The sequence below is a fragment of the Mixophyes fleayi genome, chromosome 7 (genome assembly GCF_038048845.1).
Source record: "Mixophyes fleayi isolate aMixFle1 chromosome 7, aMixFle1.hap1, whole genome shotgun sequence".
NCBI lineage: Eukaryota > Metazoa > Chordata > Amphibia > Anura > Limnodynastidae > Mixophyes > Mixophyes fleayi.
Genome location: NC_134408.1, coordinates 15,827,415 through 15,848,101, shown reverse-complemented (window position 1 = coordinate 15,848,101; position 20,687 = coordinate 15,827,415). Strand labels below are relative to the sequence as shown.

At 43.9% G+C, this 20,687-nt stretch overlaps 1 protein-coding gene across 4 annotated transcripts in view; it reads left to right on the top strand.

Moving 5' to 3' along the window:
* Positions 1 to 20,256, top strand: part of CFAP70 (cilia and flagella associated protein 70) — a 34,812-nt gene extending 14,556 nt beyond the window's left edge. For 2 of the 4 annotated variants that reach the window (XM_075179132.1, XM_075179130.1), the window contains 19 exons: positions 512 to 646; positions 1,407 to 1,571; positions 3,176 to 3,259; positions 4,256 to 4,347; positions 5,385 to 5,445; positions 5,737 to 5,928; positions 6,505 to 6,636; positions 7,353 to 7,478; positions 9,381 to 9,514; positions 9,788 to 9,903; positions 10,845 to 11,003; positions 11,705 to 11,851; positions 12,584 to 12,672; positions 12,763 to 12,915; positions 14,062 to 14,223; positions 16,266 to 16,355; positions 17,652 to 17,753; positions 19,297 to 19,344; positions 19,836 to 20,256. In XM_075179132.1, the coding sequence (XP_075035233.1) occupies positions 512 to 646; positions 1,407 to 1,571; positions 3,176 to 3,259; positions 4,256 to 4,347; positions 5,385 to 5,445; positions 5,737 to 5,928; positions 6,505 to 6,636; positions 7,353 to 7,478; positions 9,381 to 9,514; positions 9,788 to 9,903; positions 10,845 to 11,003; positions 11,705 to 11,851; positions 12,584 to 12,672; positions 12,763 to 12,915; positions 14,062 to 14,223; positions 16,266 to 16,355; positions 17,652 to 17,753; positions 19,297 to 19,344; positions 19,836 to 19,916 (2,268 nt within the window). In that variant the 3' untranslated portion in view covers positions 19,917 to 20,256. The other 2 variants (XM_075179131.1, XM_075179133.1) reach the window with 2 other exon arrangements.
* The last annotated feature ends 431 nt before the right edge of the window (positions 20,257 to 20,687 follow it).

Sequence of the window (20,687 nt, the reverse complement as noted above, 5' to 3'; positions counted from 1 at the left end):
TGTTCACACACACCCATGTCATGCTTTAAAATACCAATGTCCGTGTAAATGACATTTCCCATATGTCTGTTCTCCTAAAGAGTGGCTTATTTGCTTAGGTTTACTAAGAAGCATCATAACCCTATAATACCCACCCACTGTTTATATTTTGGACGGACATGGGCCATAAAATACGGTGCAAAAGAATGGCGGAAAAACGCTGCTATGTGGGGCCACGCAACTGAGAAAGAGTCAGCAAATGTTCTAAGCTGTTACTGAACGCTCAATCGCTTCTATCAACGTTCTGTAGGTCACATGATCACCACTGGGTCTAAGAGGACACAGATTAGCTCTGTCATAATAAGAAAACTTGAGCTGGTATGTCCGCTCTAGTTACAGCAAACAAACAGTCTTCTTTAAAATAGATATATATTTGCAGCATCGTCCAAGGTCTATCCCGACCTAATGGAGGATGTTCTACCTGGGCACAAAGTTACAGGCACCCTAACCATGTTTTCTGTCCAACCAACAGAGCGAGGAAGAAGCCCAGGTCTCTTTCCACGGAGTGGCTTATGTAAACATGGTTCCTCTGCTGTACCCGGGTGTGAAACGCTTGCGAGGAGCTTATCGTGTCTTTCCCTATCAAGAGTCCGATGTGCTGGAGAAGGTAAACTGTGGCCACACTGGTGCAGTGTGTAATTAATATGTGTCTTCTGTATTTATGTTAGATTTCACATAGTAGATTATAAGCTCTTGTGAGCAAGACGCTCTCTCACTTCTTACACCGGATACGTTCTTATACTGTTATCAGAACACAACATTCTAATACATGGAACCCGCATAGAAAACATGAAGCCCATATGGAGACAGACCCCGTCTGTAGGTGATTTACCCTAAATAAACTGATTTACATAATCCTTAAATGAAAAAACAATTCCCACAGGGCCTGAAGTTTGCCCAGGTCATAAAATCCCCCCCGTTTAGGTCCCAAAAGATTTAGTGACATCTCTACCATGGTGGTCTTCTGTTAGGTGCACTGCATCACCCAAGCTGATGGTGGGGATGTCAGAGGATTATACATGAGGGGGCTAGGCTGAGAAATGGGAATTGCTGGGGTGCTCCAGGGGGGTTGATTGATGCAGCAACATGCAGAGAGAAGGACTTGAAAATCGGGATGGTATATACTTCAAAAGATGGGAACACGTGTGCAGGAACAGGTGGGAGAACCTTTAATGTCCTCTTGTCTGCGTGAAGGCCTGGAGGTGTGGGTGAAGTGGAGGCCACCATGTGAAAGGGCTGCAGGTGAGGCAGTGTCTGATAGTGTGAGGTAGAGAAGGTGATTGTAAGATATAAAAGGTATTTAACAGTTATAGTCCTTTCATGTTAAACATATTTGTGACAATATTTTGTCCTCTGTCTCCTCTTAGACAAAATGCCATTCCAGCGTCCTGCGGGATTTCGTGCGGCAGAATAGTTTGATGGGTAAATTCGCATCTGTCCCTCAAGGCCTCAATTCTCCTCATCCGAAGCAGGCGCCCAGCCGCATGGCTAAAGAGGAGAAGGGCGTCAAGGAGAGGGACCTGGGCAGACGGGTGAGTTCAGGAACGTTTCATGACAAAAACTCCTGGGGGTATTTTTACTAAACTGTGGGTTTGAAAAAGTGGAGATGTTGCCTATAGCAACCAATCAGTTTCTAGGGCCTGATTCATCAAGGTACGCAAACGCATACGCATCTGCTAAACGGGACTTGAGCTACGTAAAACACCACATACGCAGCGCAAACAGAGCAGATACGGCACTCAAAGTCAACTCAATCTCAAACTCCAACGCAAATATAACGGTTTGCGTCACTCAAAGTATGAAACACAGATGCGTATGCGTTTGCGTACCTTGATGAATCAGGCCCCTAGTTATCATTTATTTAGTACATTCTACAAAATGACAGCTAGAATCTGATTGGTTGATATAGGCAACATCCCCACTACTAAAATCAAGAAGAAATTGTTGTAATAATACATGTTTGTCTATATTGTAGTAATTGCATATCTTAGTTTTGTCAAAATTCAAATCAAAGACGGTAATGCTGAAATCTACATACATTTTATCTACCATTTTGTTACTGTTATTATCCTCTTTGTACATGACGGTTATACAAAAGCTGTAATTATGTTGACATGATATGATGGATTTCAAAATACTTCAGTGCCGTTTCAAAATGTCTACACTGATACCTGCGAGGTAACAGGTTAAATACTTATTCCGCTTCAAGATGAAAACTTTTTATTTCCCCCTCCAAGTACACCTGTCACCTCCACAAGACCCTTTCATTGCCGTCCGCAGCAGAAGCTTGTGTGCGCGGCCCCCGTTCATAGTCAATCTGCTGTACATAACTCCCAACACTGTCCCGGGCAGGATGGTTGAACAGAGCCCTCAAATCGATATGGTTCATCTTACAAAATGGCTGCCTCCACTGTACGAGGATTATATGTTATATATTACCTGTGGGAGAAGTCTTTGAAAAACTGTCCTTATTGAGACTCCATCTTGAGTCAGGCTTCTTGGCGTGTTACCTCACTATTGTATGATTAGAGCAGATTAAAGACAGATAAACATGTTCAATTATTATATGATGAATTAAGCCCAAAGTTCTCTGTGTTCTGAGGTAAAAGTCGCACAGGAAACAGAGTTGATGTTTTCTAGTTTGCACCTGGTTTTGTTAATAGGAGATGGCAGATTGGCACCTGTGGTCTAAACGGCTCAGTATCCTACAATTCCAGTCATTATACGTTTACTGAATTTGATTATGACATAGAAATAGAAATTGTACCCCCTGGCACCTATTCATCATCTCCGTGGCTCGTTCACATCTAAGTGTCGTTAATGCACTTTTCATGTCTAAGAACAATGTGTTAAAATAGAACCTATTACTTTCTGTTGTGCAGTTCACAACATTGTGTTATACCTCAGCGGTGGCAGTATCATAATGCAGGACGTCCTATGCTCCATGCACCACTGCGTTATTTCATTCCGGTAACTGATTGGAGCCCTGCTTAGCACAAGAGTAGACGGTATAATGGCATAAAAAGCCTCCCTGCGGTACTAGTGTCTTTACAAAAGCCCAGATGTGATGTAGTCCAGGAGTTGTAGATGTCTCCCAGAGGTCAGTGGGTTTAACCCTTCATATTCCTGTCCGCAGATGTCTGCAGTGCACAAGGCAACAGAACCGTCAGACATCGATCCAACGGCTGCAGTTACTCCGACTGTCAACCTGGAAGGACAGGTAATACAAAGCGCAAGTCACTAAAGGTGTACAGTAAGGGTCTTAGAAGGGGTGTCCATTGCACCTGCTATAGGGTAAGTGTAAGTGCCCACTGATAGTGATGACGTGTGCATGCTACAACGTGTGTCTAAGAAACTGTAAAAATGTTTTTAATGTTCAATACGGATTAAGAACATCCTGATTTATGTATTTCATGTAAAAGAAAATGAAAACATTTTTTACATATGTTTTTTTATTAATGATTATAGTAGTAATAGTTTTAAATTTCTTTTAGAAAATATTTTTTTTCCATGCGTTCCGATGAGACTTTATACTGCACATATATTGTGTATGCTGCAGTGTGTTCTGTCTGTCTGCATATAGCAAGGACCGTATAGCCAGAGGGTACTTATACCCAGTTCCAAACGGAAATGTATCTTGAGATCCGCTTGTACTTGAATACAGGTGGACGTATGTGCAAGTTACGCTTTTCTTCATAAAGTTCTTATTATATCTCTCCTGGTACATAAGTGAGACATCCTAAAGCAATTATTTATACATAATGACAAATATATATCATCATCATCTATTTATAGAGCGCCACTAATTTCGCAGCGCTGTAAAGAGAATTCATTCACATTAGTCCCTGCCCAATTGGAGCTTACAATCTAAATCCCCTAACACATATACACACAGGCCGAGAGAGACTAAGGGCAATTTAATTGCAGCCAGTTAACCTACCAGTATGTTTTTGGAGTGTGGGAGGAAACCGGAGCACCTGGAGGAAACCCACGCAAACACGGGGAGAACATACAAACTCCACCCAGATAGGGCCATGGTCGGGAATCGCACTCATGATCCCAGCGCTGTGAAGCAGAAGTACTAACCACTGAGCCACCGTGCTGCCATGTAGTAATGGAATTCCTCAGTGACTTATAATTTACAGGAAGGGGAACATTATCCTCTCTGCCGCAGAGCGTTAATCACAGCCGACAATGCTCTGTCATCTCTCCTTAGCAATATGTAGAGGCTCGGACCTACGTGGTGTTGGAACTGACCCTGGAGAAGCCGTTAGTCCCTAAACGGATGGCTGAAGAGATGGCTTTGAAGTGAGTGACATATTGGCTCCTTTGTTTGTATCCTGCCTGCTGACTAATGAGGTATCAAAGTTCATTCATTGAAAGTACAAAATGGATGAGTTTAGTCAAATAAAACAGAGGCGTAAGTATGCATGCAGGACCAGGGCCGGATTAACCTGAGGTCTAACTGGGCTATAGCCCAGGGGCCTCGGGCATCCAGGGGGCCCTTCAAAGTCCGCAGCAGCATTATTGATCGGTCGGGGGCGGGGGCCCGATCAATGCTGCTGAGCTCTGTCACTGTAGTCCTCCGTCCCTGGCGCTCAGTAATCTGCTTACTGAGGAGATCTCGCGAGTGAACTCTCGCGAGATCTCCTCAGTAAGGAGATTACAGCGCGCCGGGGACAGAGGACTACAGTGACAGGTAAGTGCTTGGGGGGGCCCCTCACGGGGTACGGGGGGGGGGGGGGGGGGGCGGCGGGTGGCTCACATTGGGGGGCCTCCATTCACTTAATCCGGCCCTGTGCAGGACACATATAAGTCCAGGTCAGGTATCACTCAAATGCCCATTATAGACTTGGCTTCCTGACTTTGGTGTTATTGTCTACTGTATCACTGCTGCTGACCTTTTCTGCTGCCTGCCCTGACCCTAGTGCCTTTTTTTGACCCAGATTTTCCGACTGCTGGTTTTGTACCGCGTCTGTCCGTTTGTGTATGACTCAGCCTACCTGACCTCTCTCCCCCTCTTATTGGTCGCTAGGTAGCCATACTGGTCAGACACATGGGTTGCCAAATTGGTCCATACAGATCCATTAGAGCAGCTGACCAATAACTGCACACAGAGATATCACCAGTTAATCACATTTTTGTCATCCGCCAGGCCTTAGATTTGTATAGCAGGCATGTTAGAATTGCCCATGGGCCGTCACATTTAAATACAATCTGTTTAATCTGTTCCCCCAAACTTTCACGTTTTACCGTACTTGTTCTTGAAGAAGGAATCCTTAGTAGAACTTCATCTTTGGCTTCTTCACTGTCACATTGACAATCTCATATCGTTACTTTCATAGAGTAAAGGACCTCGTACCAGCACGACCCCAGCTTGGTCGACGGACGGCCGGAGCCCAGAAGGTGAGAGCTCAGTTTTAGACGTGTATCCAAGAGTATAGGAGGCCCCGATCCTCTCTGTCAATAGTTGTGTCCGTGGGGGTGAGTTTACCAGTAAAGACCACTCTTCCATCGTTCTACCATGATGGTGACCATCAGGACCTCACTTTATCATAATAATCATGGTTCACTGGTGTGAGGAAGCAGTATGTAAAATGGAACCATCAGCCATGTGTTTCCTGGGCCAGAACGTTCTACTGAGCATGTATGGAAAGATAACATATCCATAAGCCAGTGTCTATGTCTTCTTCTCAGGCGGTTGCAGATTATCACAGCCAGGTCACCAACATAACCAACGCTATCCTAGAAGAGTACTGTGGGCTGTTTGGGCAGGAGGAATCTACTGGGCTGGAGGTGGATCCACAAGTCCTGGAGGAACAGAAGTGTCAGCTCAACTATGAATTAAACTGCTCAGGGAAATACTTTGCCTTTAAGGAACAACTCAAGGTAATGAGGAATAATGGCCATCAGGTATATAGCCACTTGTGTCTGTACATAGGTTGTGTGGTGTATGGTAGGTGGGTGTGCTGATTTACCACCAAATTGTCGGTCTTTCACTTTGCTATAATAATATGAGTGGAGGAAGCCATTTTGTGACTGGACCAATATATATGACAATGCTGCCTGTCAGCTCACTAGGAGCTAGTGATATTGGTGAGACACACAGTGTAAGCAGCCATTTTGTGACTGAACCAATATATATATGGCAGTGCTGTCAGTCAGCTCACTAGGAGCTAGTGATATTGGTGAGACACACAGTGTAAGCAGCCATTTTGTGACTTGTCCAATATATATGACATTGCTGCCTGTCAGCTCAGTAGGAGCCAATGTTCAGACGAGGCAAAAAAATGTGGAGGCAGCCATTTTGTGACTGAACCAACACTCATTGGTCCCTAGTGAATAGATAGACTCTGTTCTCATGACTTTTGATTCATTCCACAAAATGGCTGCCTCCTCTATGTGTCAGGCTCACTTTTCAGGTCGTTTTAGAAAACAATTGTTGAGCTGTTTCTCTTTGCGCAGCACGCAGTGGTGAAGATCGTGAGAGAGAAATATATGAAGACCACAGCTTTTGAGGACCACGATCAGCTGCAGGCCTTTCTGAGCGAGCTGTACATCTACCTGGTGGATCAGATGCACATTAGTCTGAACAAGGTACTGCACGGAGGGAGGGCGCCGCTATGATTATCTGTAGGTGCATCTGACTCGTCAGAGCAATAATGGCCTCCATTCTTCGTGCCTGAGCTAGAGAGGAAGATTTAGGGGCTGGGGCGACCTGTGGCCAGAGCATTGGAATGTTAGCAGCAGCACAGAGTATTTCAGTCATTGGGTAGGGACCAGACCAACATTCAGTCAATCTAAGCATTTATAACAGCACAGAGTAGTGATATGAGGCTCCGAACACACTGGGGGACTGTATTGCTGTTCAATATTCGGGACAAATGTGTGTTCCGCACACTGCCGTGTGTGAGTATTCTGCTGGTAGTGCATGCAGCAACGTGGGGGAGGGATGATGGCTTGGGGGGGGGGAACCCATGGCTTCAAAAGTTCTAGGCAAGCCCAGGAGATGTCACGTCTCAGCGTACCCATCTGATTCACACATTTATAATATTAGGCCATAGATTACAACCTGTACCTCTTGATGTGATGATTACGTCATCCCAATAATCCCCACCAGCCACCAGCAGACCGTGCTGTCTAGCGGGGGCTTCTGTTGTAGAACTGGCCGGCAGGGCAGCTGGTTACTAGACAAGCGTATGATCTCTTTCCTGCACGTACATCAGACATCACTGGTGTCAGGGCAGCTCCCAGGTATAATGTAATCATTCTAGTTACTATGTGCTGAGCTCCCGTCTCTTCCATCCCCACAGTCCCTGTTTGGTGACCGGGAGGAGACGCCTCCGGCCCCAATGACGGACTCTGAGCAGCTCCTCCGATTCGCTAAGGAAGCTGAGATGACTGAAGATTTTGATTTAGCGGAGATGTATTACCAGGAGGTGAGGAGACGGATGGCCATTTATATAAACTATATAAACTATATAAACTATATCATCAACAAGCAGATATAAATAGTACGTTTTTTTCTCTTTCGTTCTGAACTTGAGGAACAAATATATATTTAATTATTTTCAAATATATTTAGGCAGGAATTTAAACATTATGCTATGTATTCATATTAGCTTTATTTGAAGAAGACTGAGGTCTCCATATCTATGCACATCTTTACAATTAACTAAGACATGACTTAAAGTACATTTATCTCCTACACACAATAAGTCGGACAGTTTGTGGGCTGAACCAATATTCAAGCGAATCAACTCATAGGAACTAGTGACATCACTGAGAATGCAGCCTATCACTTCTCTAGGAACCAGTGACAATCTATGAGAATGCAGCCTATCACTTCTCTAGGAACCAGTGACATCACTAACAATGCAGCCTATCACTTCACTAGGAACCAGTGACATCACTGATAGTGCAGCCTATCACATCACTAGGAACCAGTGACATCACTGAGAATGCAGCCTATCACTTCACTAGGAACCAGTGACATCACTGAGAATGCAGCCTATCACTTCACTAGGAACCAGTGACATCACTGAGAATGCAGCCTATCCATTCACTAGGAACCAGTGACATCACTGATAGTGTAGCCTATCACATCACTAGGAACCAGTGACATCACTGATAGTGCAGCCTATCACATCACTAGGAACCAGTGACATCACTGAGAATGCAGCCTATCACTTCACTAGGAACCAGTGACATCACTGAGAATGCAGCCTATCCATTCACTAGGAACCAGTGACATCACTGATAGTGTAGCCTATCACATCACTAGGAACCAGTGACATCACTGAGAATGCAGCCTATCACATCACTAGGAACCAGTGACATCACTGATAGTGCAGCCTATCACATCACTAGGAACCAGTGACATCACTGAGAATGCAGCCTATCACTTCACTAGGAACCAGTGACATCACTGAGAATGCAGCCTATCCATTCACTAGGAACCAGTGACATCACTGATAGTGTAGCCTATCACATCACTAGGAACCAGTGACATCACTGAAAATGCAGCCTATCAAGTCACTAGGAACCAGTGACATCACTGATAGTGCAGCCTATCACATCACTAGGAACCAGTGACATCACTGATAGTGTAGTCTATCACTGACATTAAGCAGGGCTGCCATCTGGGGGGATATGGGTGGTACCAGTGTATGGGGCCCGAACTGACCTGGCGACTTGTAGTAACCAATTACATAGGTTCTAAACGTCACTAGAAAAATGTCAGTTGGACTCTGGTTGCTACGGGTTACAGAATCCTGTGCACCAGTTTACATACAATCCCTTTATTTGTAATTCTCCTCTATTAAGGTGCTGAGTGCATACGGCTGAGAGTAATGCTGGCTGTCATTGTTGACTCTCTATCTGTACAGTGCACCCGCTTATACCAAGGCCACACTTAGCTATAATCCTTACTCCACATTGTAGCATTCATCCTGTCTGCTTTTAAAACCTCTCCCCAGCACTGAGGCTCTCGAGTCAGGTCTTGAAGGACTGGTAAAAGCATGCGTCGTCTGAAGGGTCTTTGAATACTCAGACTGAGACCCAACGTTGAACCTGCCGCCTATTATTCATATTTAGGTCTCTCATTGTTGTTTCCAAACTAATAAGAGCCGTGATAAAGGGAGCTGCAGAAATAGATGAAAACTAATAGAAATCTTATGTTCTATAAGAGTTTTTGCCGCTCTAAAGAGAACCAAATAAATACTGAATATGTAAAAACCAAATGGCTCACAAAATACAGGAATGAACAATTCAGGACGAGTTGCAGGATAGTGTTTGATATTAACCCCATTAACTTACTCTTCTATCCCTTCCCGCTACAGAGACTGGCCCGGGACCGTCAGTGCATCCATCACTGGCTGGATTATGGGAGTTTCAAGCTATTGGTCGGCGACCACATCAAAGCACAGGAATGTTTCCACGAGGCTCTGCATCTAAACTATCAATATATTCCCAGGTGAGAAGGGTCAATACGAGCAGAGTGCTAGTATATATAAATACATACGTACGTACGTGCATATATCTACATCTATACATCTATATATATATATATATATATATATATATATATATATATATATATATATAATATATATCCAGGGTGTTGATAATTTGCTCCAGCCCTTATAGACTTTAATTCACAGCGTCTGGGGACATATATGACTTCACAGACTGATTGCCCCTGGTGCCGGTGTATGTACAGAATTGACCCTCTTTGCTCTCTGTACAGCTTGCTCCTGTGTGGCATAATGGCGGCCCTTATGGATCACGTTGATGAGGCGGAGGTGTTCTTTGAAGACGCTACGTGTGTGGACCCTGGCAGCGCGCTGGTCTGGACTATCCTGGGTATGTATTATCTCTCCACCACCGTCATCGCTGTCACTTATCCATCCCGTCGTCTACACGCAGGAGAGGCAGCCATTTTGTGAGCTGTACAGCGATGCAAAAAAGAACAAGTACCTCATAAATATTTTGGCTCATTTAAAGCTCGATGCAAGTTAATTAAAAATGTGACTGCGTCCAACTCACGTTTGTGATGAGCATAAATATTATAAAATAACATTATAATTATTAGTATTTATTTACATTGTTTCAAAATTGAAAGTACTGTGACAATACTGAGGCATTAGATGTGCAGTAGAAAAGATACAACCAGTCACATATTAGCTTTTATTAGAACAACTAGCACTAGATTAATGATATATCTCATTGGTTGTTATTTACAGCGAAACATCTGTGTTGCTTGCACAAAATTTTTTTCACAAACATGAAGTTTTGGGCCTCTAGAGCAGCCAGACCTGGTATCATAAATAAAATATACATGTACATACGGTGGAGGCAGCCATTTTGGGAGAGTGAGAATGTGGCCTATCAATTCGTTAGGAACTTTCTGAGTCTCTTCGTGACCAAAAATCATGAGCGGGCACCAATATTTAAGGCGCAACTAATAATAATCATAAAAAACGCCTACTATCCAGTGATGCACACAAAATGGCCGCCTCCATTGTGTGTAGATGTCAGGTGCTCTTTAATCATTAGTCCTTTTGTCACACGTTGATCGCTTCTTTCTGAATTTTAATAGGTTTTTTTTTATGTGGCTACATAATATATTATAGCTCACTATATATCATCACTAGAATTGGTTACACTACCTGAAGTAAAATTATCCACTACACATCATTTAATGACAATGAGATATATTAATATTTTGGGGCGAGAACCATTATGCTGAAATCTGAGCTAGAGGGAGAAGTAACCAGCACTCCCTCATCTTATGTGTCCTGCAGGCCTGTTATATGAGATCCAGGGGAACGATATCCGGATGGAGATGGCTTTATCCGAGGCAAGGAAGCTTCATCAGGCGGAGCTGGACATGGAGAGGTCCTCGGCTCTGTGCGACGTCCCCGACAGTCCTAGGACTGTGACTGGAGAGGCCGATAGGAGAGGTAACACAGCACTGACTGTCTACCTCCCGTCTCTGTGACATCATCAGATTATAATTAGAATTATTACATCACACGGCTCTCAGCTCATTGGCTCTGAACAGTCACATGAGATCTGTGTCACATGATCTGCAGCCAATAGCTAATTTCCATAATACATAAGGCATTTTAGCAGGAAGTACTAGGCAGTGAGGTTGGGGCACAGATTTGTGGCTTATTTTCTCTAGAGTGGGATGTGTGTACATTGAAATCTGGCTGCACAATTATTGTTGGATTACTTTAAACCAGGACTTAAACAGTAAGGGACCTTGTTAGCTACATTAGTATAAGCTATTGTCCTCTGTTATCAGTTATTCTTTGAAAATTTCTAGTATGTTTCTTTCAGTAGACTTGCAGACAGGAAGTCTGATTTACATAGGTAAAGAAATCACCCCACACGAACTACGTCTTTGGCGCTAATTACTTTATCTACCAACACGTTCCTCTATCTTTACATATAATTATGTGCGGATGTAGGTAGCAGCATTTCAAGTACAGTGACCTGGTTTATTGGTTATTTAAAGGATAAATTCCAACTGGAAATTTTGACGAATGAATCCCTCTCCTGGTTACCCCGTTCCGTAACTAGGGGTTAGTTTGTAAGATGGTTGTGCTGATGTAAAGGGTGCATACTGCTATAATGTATTATCTTACTGCCGCGGCAGATGGGAATATGCCCACATCCGCCCCAGGTCAGTCTGCGTCAGACGACCCCTCTGCAGCTGGCCGACCTCCAGATGAGAACACCCCACACACGGTGCCCAAGTCTCCATCCTCCGTCGTCACTAAGAGTAAGGCCGGAACTCACAAAGGTGGGAGTCTTGTGCTGGGATCAGACCCTCTGGTGCATTCTGGTATATCTGTGTATGTGTCAGTTCATGTTGTGTGGTAGCAAATCATTGTCCAGTAATGGAGGGTCACATGACAGGTAAGACAATAACAGAGATGACAACGTAGATGTATTTACTCATCGATAGGCGATCCCCATGAGACCAGCAGACTCTCCTGCAGATGGACTTTTGGAATTATCAAACCTTCTAAAAAGGGAAAGTGGAGGTGTTGCCCCTAACAACCAATCAGATTCTAGCTATCATGTTCTAGAATGTAAGAGATAAATGATAGCTAGAATCTGATTGGTCGCTATGAACTTCTCCACTTTTCCTTTTAGAAGGTTCGATAACTCCTCCCCTTGTTGTCTATTTCTTTTATTCTTGCTGCCTTCAGCTGACCAAGGGGCTGCAATTCAGGTTATTTTGTCATTTCCATTCAAATTCAGATCAGAGTCTCATTAAATGATAATTGGGAAGTCTGGGAAATCTGTCTGACTGATGATAGTATGAGCATCAATGTCATCAGCCAGTCAGGATGCATCGGACCCTGTACCATCGGGCTGTTGTGACTGGCTGCACGAGCAGCTGCTGTATAACCTATAAGATGTGTGTTTTCATGAGACAGACAGACGAGGGCTCAGTGAAGTAATATGAAAGAACAAACTATGGCTCTATGGCACTAAATGGAACCACTTGTTGTATTTATGTCTCTAGGTACCGGTGCCAGCCAAGAGCCTCCCCCCAATGTCGGTAGCGTCTACATGAAAGCTGCCCAGTTCCTGGCTCAGGTCAACGCCGCGCAGGTCTGTGTTGTTTATGCCGAAACAGCTCTACGGTAGACACCAGTTTTTCACACACATATATAGACGGTTTTAACTTTTTTGGGGGTTTAGTTTGTCCAGAAAGTGCTGTCACATGAGCTCTTGTGCCCAGACGGAGGAGCCAGCTGCGGGTACCACCTGATGTGCGCTCAGATGCAGCTGCTGAGGAAAGAGTTTGATGCAGCCAATGAGAATCTGCTGAAAGCATCACAGATAGATCACCAGGTGCGTCCGTATCATTATCATTGTCCCCTATGTATAAAACACCACATGGCGTCCTTCTGTGCTTTCAGCTGTTTCTTTATATCATCAGGCCAAGCTGTTTATGTTCAATGCCACTGTACTGCCATAACCCTGCTGTGCTCGATACTTTAGAGACAGTTGTAGCCACCGTGCCGGGACAGCACGGTGGCTTAGTGGTTAGCACTTCTGCCTCACATCACTGGGGTCATGAGTTCAATTCCCGACCATGGCCTTACCTGTGTGGAGTTTGTATGTTCTCCCCGTGTTTGCGTGGGTTTCCTCCAGGTGCTCCAGTTTCCTCCCACACTCTAAAAACATACTAGTAGGTTTATTGGCTGCTATCAAAATTGACCCTAGTCTGTCTCTGTGTGTGTGTGTGTGTGTGTGTGTGTGAGACATGGATGAAAAGCACAGAAGGGAGCTAAACAGAGACACTTATTTACTGATAGTTACAGAAGAACCTGTACAAACCACCTATAGGTGTAAAACCCCTTCAAGTACCATCCAGCCAACCTGCTTATGTTTAAATACAGAGATAAAGCTATTTGGGAGCAGATGTCAGGTGGTGGGGTAATAACTGAACTGTTATACCCCCCCCCCCCTCCCTGCCCTGTGAGAGTATCTGACATCCTTAAAGGGCTCATACACACGACAATTGAATCTGCCCGTGAAAACTATGGGATCATTTATCCCTATGTAATATAGTCCATCGTTTTGAAAGCTGTTTATTCTATTTTTGGTCCCCCATCTGATTACCATAGACTGCTCACAATGTTTTGTGCTGAACGCCGAACCACAATTTATGATATGCCCGAAGAGGTGTGTGCGAGGGCGAGCAATGCGGGGGAGCGAGGGAGAAGACTTCCAGCTGGGAGACCTTGAATGTAAACGCTGCTCTGTGAAAAGCTGACTGTGGAGCTGATTGGACAATCAGCCGTGGCAGCTGACCAATCCGCTGCATTGACAAGATTCCACTAAGCAGTATTTGCCTTCAAACTTTCCCAGGTTGTTATGCCTGCAAAATCATTAATTACGCTTGTTGGATGGAGTGAACTCCTACCACACTGCATGAGTCCTGGAGGAGATGATTGTGAGCTGTCCGTTACTAATAACGTTTCCGTTACACAGAACCCTGACGTGTGGGCGCTCACAGGGCACCTGCGCTATCTGAGCGGCAGGAAGGGCGAGGCCCGGGAATGTTACGAGCACACCCTCAGCTTGGTGGCCGACGCCTCGGAGATACACTCTGTCTACCTCCGCCTGGGATCCATCTACCTCCAGGAAGGAGAGGTAAGTACAGGTCCACATACCTACTACTGTACCATATCTCCATGCACTGTCATCTGCTAAACTGTTTCTTGGTTTAACAATGTAACATGTTATAGATTTTTAAGAGATTACTTTTGTTAGTAGCTCATTAAAAACGTTTTGGATAACGAGCAGTAGGTGGCTGTGGGGAAACGAACTGAATTGGTTTCTGAAAACTGGGCGTTGATTCGATGTTGTGTAATGTGAAGCAGGAACATCATAGACCTTGTATGGTTCTCTATTGCCTACCTAGTACTTGTTCCTGATCACCCACCGCCACCTTCCTCTCCCCTCAACCTTTCTATGGAGCTGAAGCCAGAGAGGCCGCCTGTCCTGCAAGATCGGCACAATCGGGGGAATTCAATTGGGCGCGTTACTCGTGAAAATAACGCGGCCCAAAGACTATTACCGTTAGTATGGTAGTTTCAATGGTGATTTTTGCTCGCAGCTCTGAGAGCCGCGAGCAGGAATCCGCATTAAAATTACCGTTCTATTGGTAATAATGCGCAGGACACGTTATTTTTACGAGTAATGTGCCCAATTGAATTGCCCCCAATGAGTGAAATAGGCAGACTCAGGTCATATAGGAACTAGAGATGCTCAGGCTTGGTTCTCTGAGAACCGAACATACCCGAACTTAGCAGATCCAAGTACCGAGTCGAGCCGGCTCGGTACTTTCGCGCCTTTTCGGATTTGAAAACAAGGCAAAGTGTCATCGTTACGTCATCGGATCTCGCGATTTTTGGATTACTTTTTAAGATCCAACATAACGGTGGGTGGGAGGGAGGGCGGACCCAAGAATATTTCCATTTTGCACCATTTATCTTTTCTGCCACTGCTGTGTGCCAATGTGTCCTAGATGTGCTAGGAACTGCCGTGTGTTTGTGTCATTGCTCTGTCACTTACCATCCAGCCAGGGCGCTGCAGTATTTGTCCGAAAGTGTATGAAAATATTGTGATCTGTGAGGTGGTCAAAATTGACTGCAAATGACTGGAAATTAGTGTTATTGAGGTTAATAATAATGTAGGAACAAAAAAAGAGCAAAATTATGTGATTTTATCATATTTTAGGATTTTTTCCAAAAAATCCAAACCCAAAATCAAAACACGAAGCGAATCCAGATCCAAAACCAAAACCAGTTCATGGGGGTCAGTGAACATCTTTAGTTCCTATTAGAGATGCTGTTTTGGTTTTGGCTTTAGATCCCGATTTTTTATTTTATTTTTTTCTAAAATTCCCTTTTTTTTTTTTTTTTTTTTTTTTTTTTTACTAAAATCCCATTAGTGGCTCTTTTTTTCCCTTACGTTGTTATTAACCTCAATAACATTAATTTCCAGTCAACATTTGTCAAGTGACAAGAAAACTGCTACCCGTGTTTCTGTGGCACTGGAGAGTGACAAGAACGCTGGATCTCCTGGGAAGGGAGGTACTTCTGGAATCCAAAACCCACAAGATCCGACAACGCAATAATGACGTTTTGCCTCGATTCAGATTGGAAAACGCGCAGAGATACCGACCCGGCTCGCGAGTCTACTCGGATCCCCTAAGTTTGGGTGGGGCCGGTTTTCAGAAAACCGAGTCTGAGCATCTCTAATAGGAAAGAGATAATCTGCAACCACCAATGCTGTTTGCCAAGCACGTTTCAAGGTGCCCGCTTGCCCCACAGTCTTTGGACCCCCCATAAAATCTATCTGCACCTGGTTTTTGCAGTCGGGTGAATGCTTTATTACAATCTACCATGGGAATAATATGCTATAAAACTGTGCTGCCAGAACCAGGGAGCTTTATAGAAACAAATGGGATTTCATCTGATATTTCTCTGGGTTACATCATTAAACACCAACAAGCAGCTTTCTATCTGTTGTGAAATTGTCTACAGCAGTCTGCCAGTCTCTGGGTACTGTCCCTGGCTGATAATTGTAATAACTATTTAAACGTCTGGTGTATTCAGCACCACTAGTTGCATGAATTAAAGTAGAATAACACTGATATATTGAATGTCTCTGTTTTCTCCGTATGACAGTATGAAAAGGCCAAGAATACCTACCTGCTGGCTTGTAAACGTTCTCCCACCTGCCTGACCTGGCTGGGGGCCGGGATCGCTTGTTACCGGGTAATTTTGTGTATAACATATAACCCACATTGTCTGCATACAACAAATGCAGGAACGGTTTCCTCTACAAGTGTTCTCTTAAATTATTTAAAAAAAATAAAAATTAATTACATTAATAATTAATGCTGCCGTCTCATTAGTACGCTACCTTTGCCAAATGGCTGCTTAACTGTATGTAGATGACGGGCACACTTAAAAATGCAGGAGAAACTTTAAAATCTATGAATCATATCCATAGGTGCCATAGAGGAGTCATTTAGGAAACGCGTCAGCTGCAGAGTGTACAGGACAAAGGGGAGGGTTTACTTTCACGTTATTTTGCTGCACCTTTAATAAAACGTGAACATTAGTAATTCTGCAGAGATCATTATTTGTAATAATTATTTTATAGATAGACATGTGGATATTTTCATATTGCTTATCCAGGTGATCCCAGATTATAAAAGATATGGGTTGCTAGAGGTCAGGTCAAATTGATGTCCTGAATTTCTGACAGGAAAAGCCAGTATCAGGGTCCCTTGGGTTATGAATGGAGAGAGAAGGGCGGGCTTCATTCATCATGCCCATTCCAGGGCTTCCAACATACCAAACACTCTGCAGGTAATCAGGAGCTGCACCTGTAAGGTGTTGATAAAAAGTTGGTGTGATATATTTGGCAGATGCGTGTGAAGTGTAGCCGTCTACCCCAGAAGACGGTACCCCTAACCCAATCTTGTGACGATATATATATATATATATATATATATATATTGTGAGAGAAGCGTTGGGACAGTAATACATGGCAAATATAGATGTCCAGAATTTCTGACATGCATGTTCTAAAACCCCAAAGAGATTGTCTGTGTTTGGGAGAAGCTTCCCAAAGAGTGTCTTTGGCTGTAGGAAAAGCCGGTATCAGGGTCCCTGGGGTTATGAATGGAGAGAGAAGGGCGGGCTCCATTCATCAGGCCCATTCCAGGGCTTCCAACCTACCAAACACCCTGCTGGTAATCAGGAGTTGCACATGTGCTGATAAAAAGCTGGTGTGATATATTTGGCAGATGCGTGTGAAGTGTAGCCGATCTTGTGACCATATATATATATATATATATATATATATATAGTTATCACATATAGCTATTTGATGCCTCTCTTAGAGCAGACTGCTGTTATTTATCAATGTGAGGGTAACAGAAACCTGTTGTTGAAATCAGGAAGTAGTGTAAGTAATGTTAAAATATAGGAAGAGAAGCGATAGAGCCGGGTCTTGGTGTTGCCTACGGAGTATTTACTGTGGATTCATCTCTTCATGGACAGCTGGAGGAGATGCCAGAAGCTGAGGTCGCTCTCTCCGAGGCCAATGCTCTGAATAACCGGAACGCTGAGGTTTGGGGGTACCTGGCTCTCGTCTGCTTAAAGGTGAGTGGTATAAACCCAGTGGACACTTCACAAATCACCAAAGGAGAAGAGACTGGATGGCTGGAGAAGATATGTCACTAAAAGCTGTATACATTCCTGGTGTCCCTACATTCCTGGTGTCCCTACATTCCTGGTGTCCCTACGTTCCTGGAAACTGGATCCCTGTACATGGGATGGCACTAAGGATAATTCAGTTTTGTGTGGAATAACCTACGGAAACTCCAGGTTCCAAAATATTACTTAGCTGGGGTTCATGTGAGCTGGTGGGTTGCCCGACGTTTTCTGCATTCCAGCTGCCGTCTCTTCGCTGGGCCGAGCAACGGTGGGCATACCTCGCCCCCCCCCCAGGTAATTCATCTTATGGCGCTGGGTTTACTGAGGTATCTTACCCAAAACTGAATTCTAAGTATTCTTTAATAAAGCAAATGGTAAATTGTGACTGAAAGTGTTTATTGTGTAAGCAGATTATCATCTGTGCCGTCCCGTGTTAGTTACTGCATTGCTGATACTAAAGCTGGACACTTGTACACGGAGCTTGGACCATAGGTCCTGTGAGGTTTTATACTGAGTATATATATGTTGCTATCCCTCCCAATGTCTCCCTCATGGTTGACAAACATCACTCTCTCTCTCACCCTAGCCAGCTGCCTTGTAGTCACCCTTGAATCAGCCCTTTACCCCTCATGTCCAGTCCCTCGCCAAATCCTGCCACTTCTGTCTCCGTAACATTACAAAATCCGTCCCTTCGTCAATCTATACAGAATGCTGCGACTTGGTTTATCTTCCTTTCACACCGCACCTCTTCCGCTTCTCCTTAGCGTAAATACCTTCATTGGCTCCCTATCTGTTTCAGAATTCAGTTCAAGCTCTTTACCCTCACTTACAAAGCCCTTACCAACACTTCTCCTCTTTACATCTCTGACCTTGTCTCGAGGTACATACCTACCCGGCCACTCCACTCTGTCTCTGACCTCCACCTCAATTCACCTCTCATTACCTCCTCCCATGCTCACGTCCAAGACTTCTGCCGTGCTGCCCCTAATCTTTGGAACTCCCTAACCAGTCTCACTTGACTCTCCCCCAACCTTCAGTCCTTCAAACGCTCACTGAAAACTCACCTTTCAAGCTCGTCTATCCTACCACCTCCTAACCATTCTGTCCATCACCTCCTCTTCCTTGATTGCCATCTAAATTTTCCTTCCAGTTGGTCCTACTGTCTCTCACCACCCCTCCCTCTAGAATGTAAGCTCTCGCGGGCAGGGTCCTCTCTACCTATTGTCCCACATCTGTCTCCTGTCCCTCGTATGTCCCGTCACATCTTTTGCTGCACTCTGTGTGAGTCCCCATAGCATCACTCACCCTCAACTGTGCTACTGACATGTATTACCTCATCTATTTGTTACTTGCTTCTGTATCCGGCGCTACGGAATCTGTGGCACCTTATAAATAAATTCTTAATAATAATAATAATAATATTGAGGCAGAGATCTGGATTACTAGTGACTCAAAGATTATGTCTACTGACATCTGACGTTTCTTCTAGACTGGAAAACAACTGGAGGCGGAACAGTCGTACAAGTATACCAGGAAGGTCAGTGCTGGATGACGTGTAGGTCTGATGTTAGTATACTTCTCACTTTGTACAGCCCCCATATATCAGCCATCCGCCAGCATTGCTCCAAACATAGACATGTGCCAAATTCACTGCTACTTTCTTTAGTTATAATGTCATGTACCTACCTGCACAGAAGATGTATGACACTGATAACGGATCCATTGTATATTATATAGGAGTGACATCACTACCCTTTAAATATAAAAGTGATGACATCACTGCTCACCGAAGAGAAGTATAATGTATATTTGGCAGATTATTGTACGTATATTCATGTCACCTGTGTATTATATGTGGGATAATGCACTCCGTGCTGTAAATTATATGGATGATCTAAATCACAGAGGAGTTCTGTGGCCACAACATATAATACAGGTCACAGTATCTGAGCTGACGTATAACATCCATAATAACTACAGCAATGGATGCATTATTCTTTATATGTTGTGATCTGTTCTCTCTTGCAGTTAAATCTACAGAATCAGACTTTGATGACAGAGATCCATCAGCTGCAGGAGGAGGCTGGGTTTGGAGACCCGTCCTTCTGACACCACGACATCTGCCATCCTGTGCCGTCATGGAGCCCTCTGCAGCCTGGCAGATCACTGGGGGCATTTACAGTCTCTTACTAAGACAACGGGACGTTTTGGAAGAACTAGAAGCTGTGAGATTGGGGCTGTTCTGCTGGATATGTGATGTTGCGTCACTTTTAGCTTCATCTGTGTCCTCTTGATAAAATATATACAGTGGTGGGCCAGGAGAACAGGCGCTGTCACTGTCTATGGATTGCTATAGACACGTTGATGTTTGTATCAATTTTAGAAGTAAACATTCCTTGTAAAGTTGACCTTAGAAACAGTGTGGTAAAGTATTATGTCCAAGAAATAAGTGTGTGTGGATTCACTGATAATGACCAATAGTATTTGTCAGCAGCTGCTGTCACCAAGGATGTGGAGGTGTTGCCCATAGCAACCACTCAGGTTCTAGCGATCATGTTCTAGAATGTACTAGATAAATGATAGCTAGAATCTGATTGGTTGTTATGGCAACACCTCCACTTTTTCTTTTTAGAAGGTTTAATAAATCTACTTCTTTAATAACTTACCTCTGTGGGATGTTGTTTGCGATTCTGTGACTGAACAGAGGACCATTATTACAGTGTTGCACCGCGCTCCATAAGTTCTCTCAGAGTATAGTTGTATTACTTTCTACTTTGGACCCAGTAAGATTTGTTCTCTCTAAGGAAGTAGCAGATAACAAGATCAATACGTTCTTATTCATTGCTCATATACAAATGGTCCTCTATATATGCTCCTATC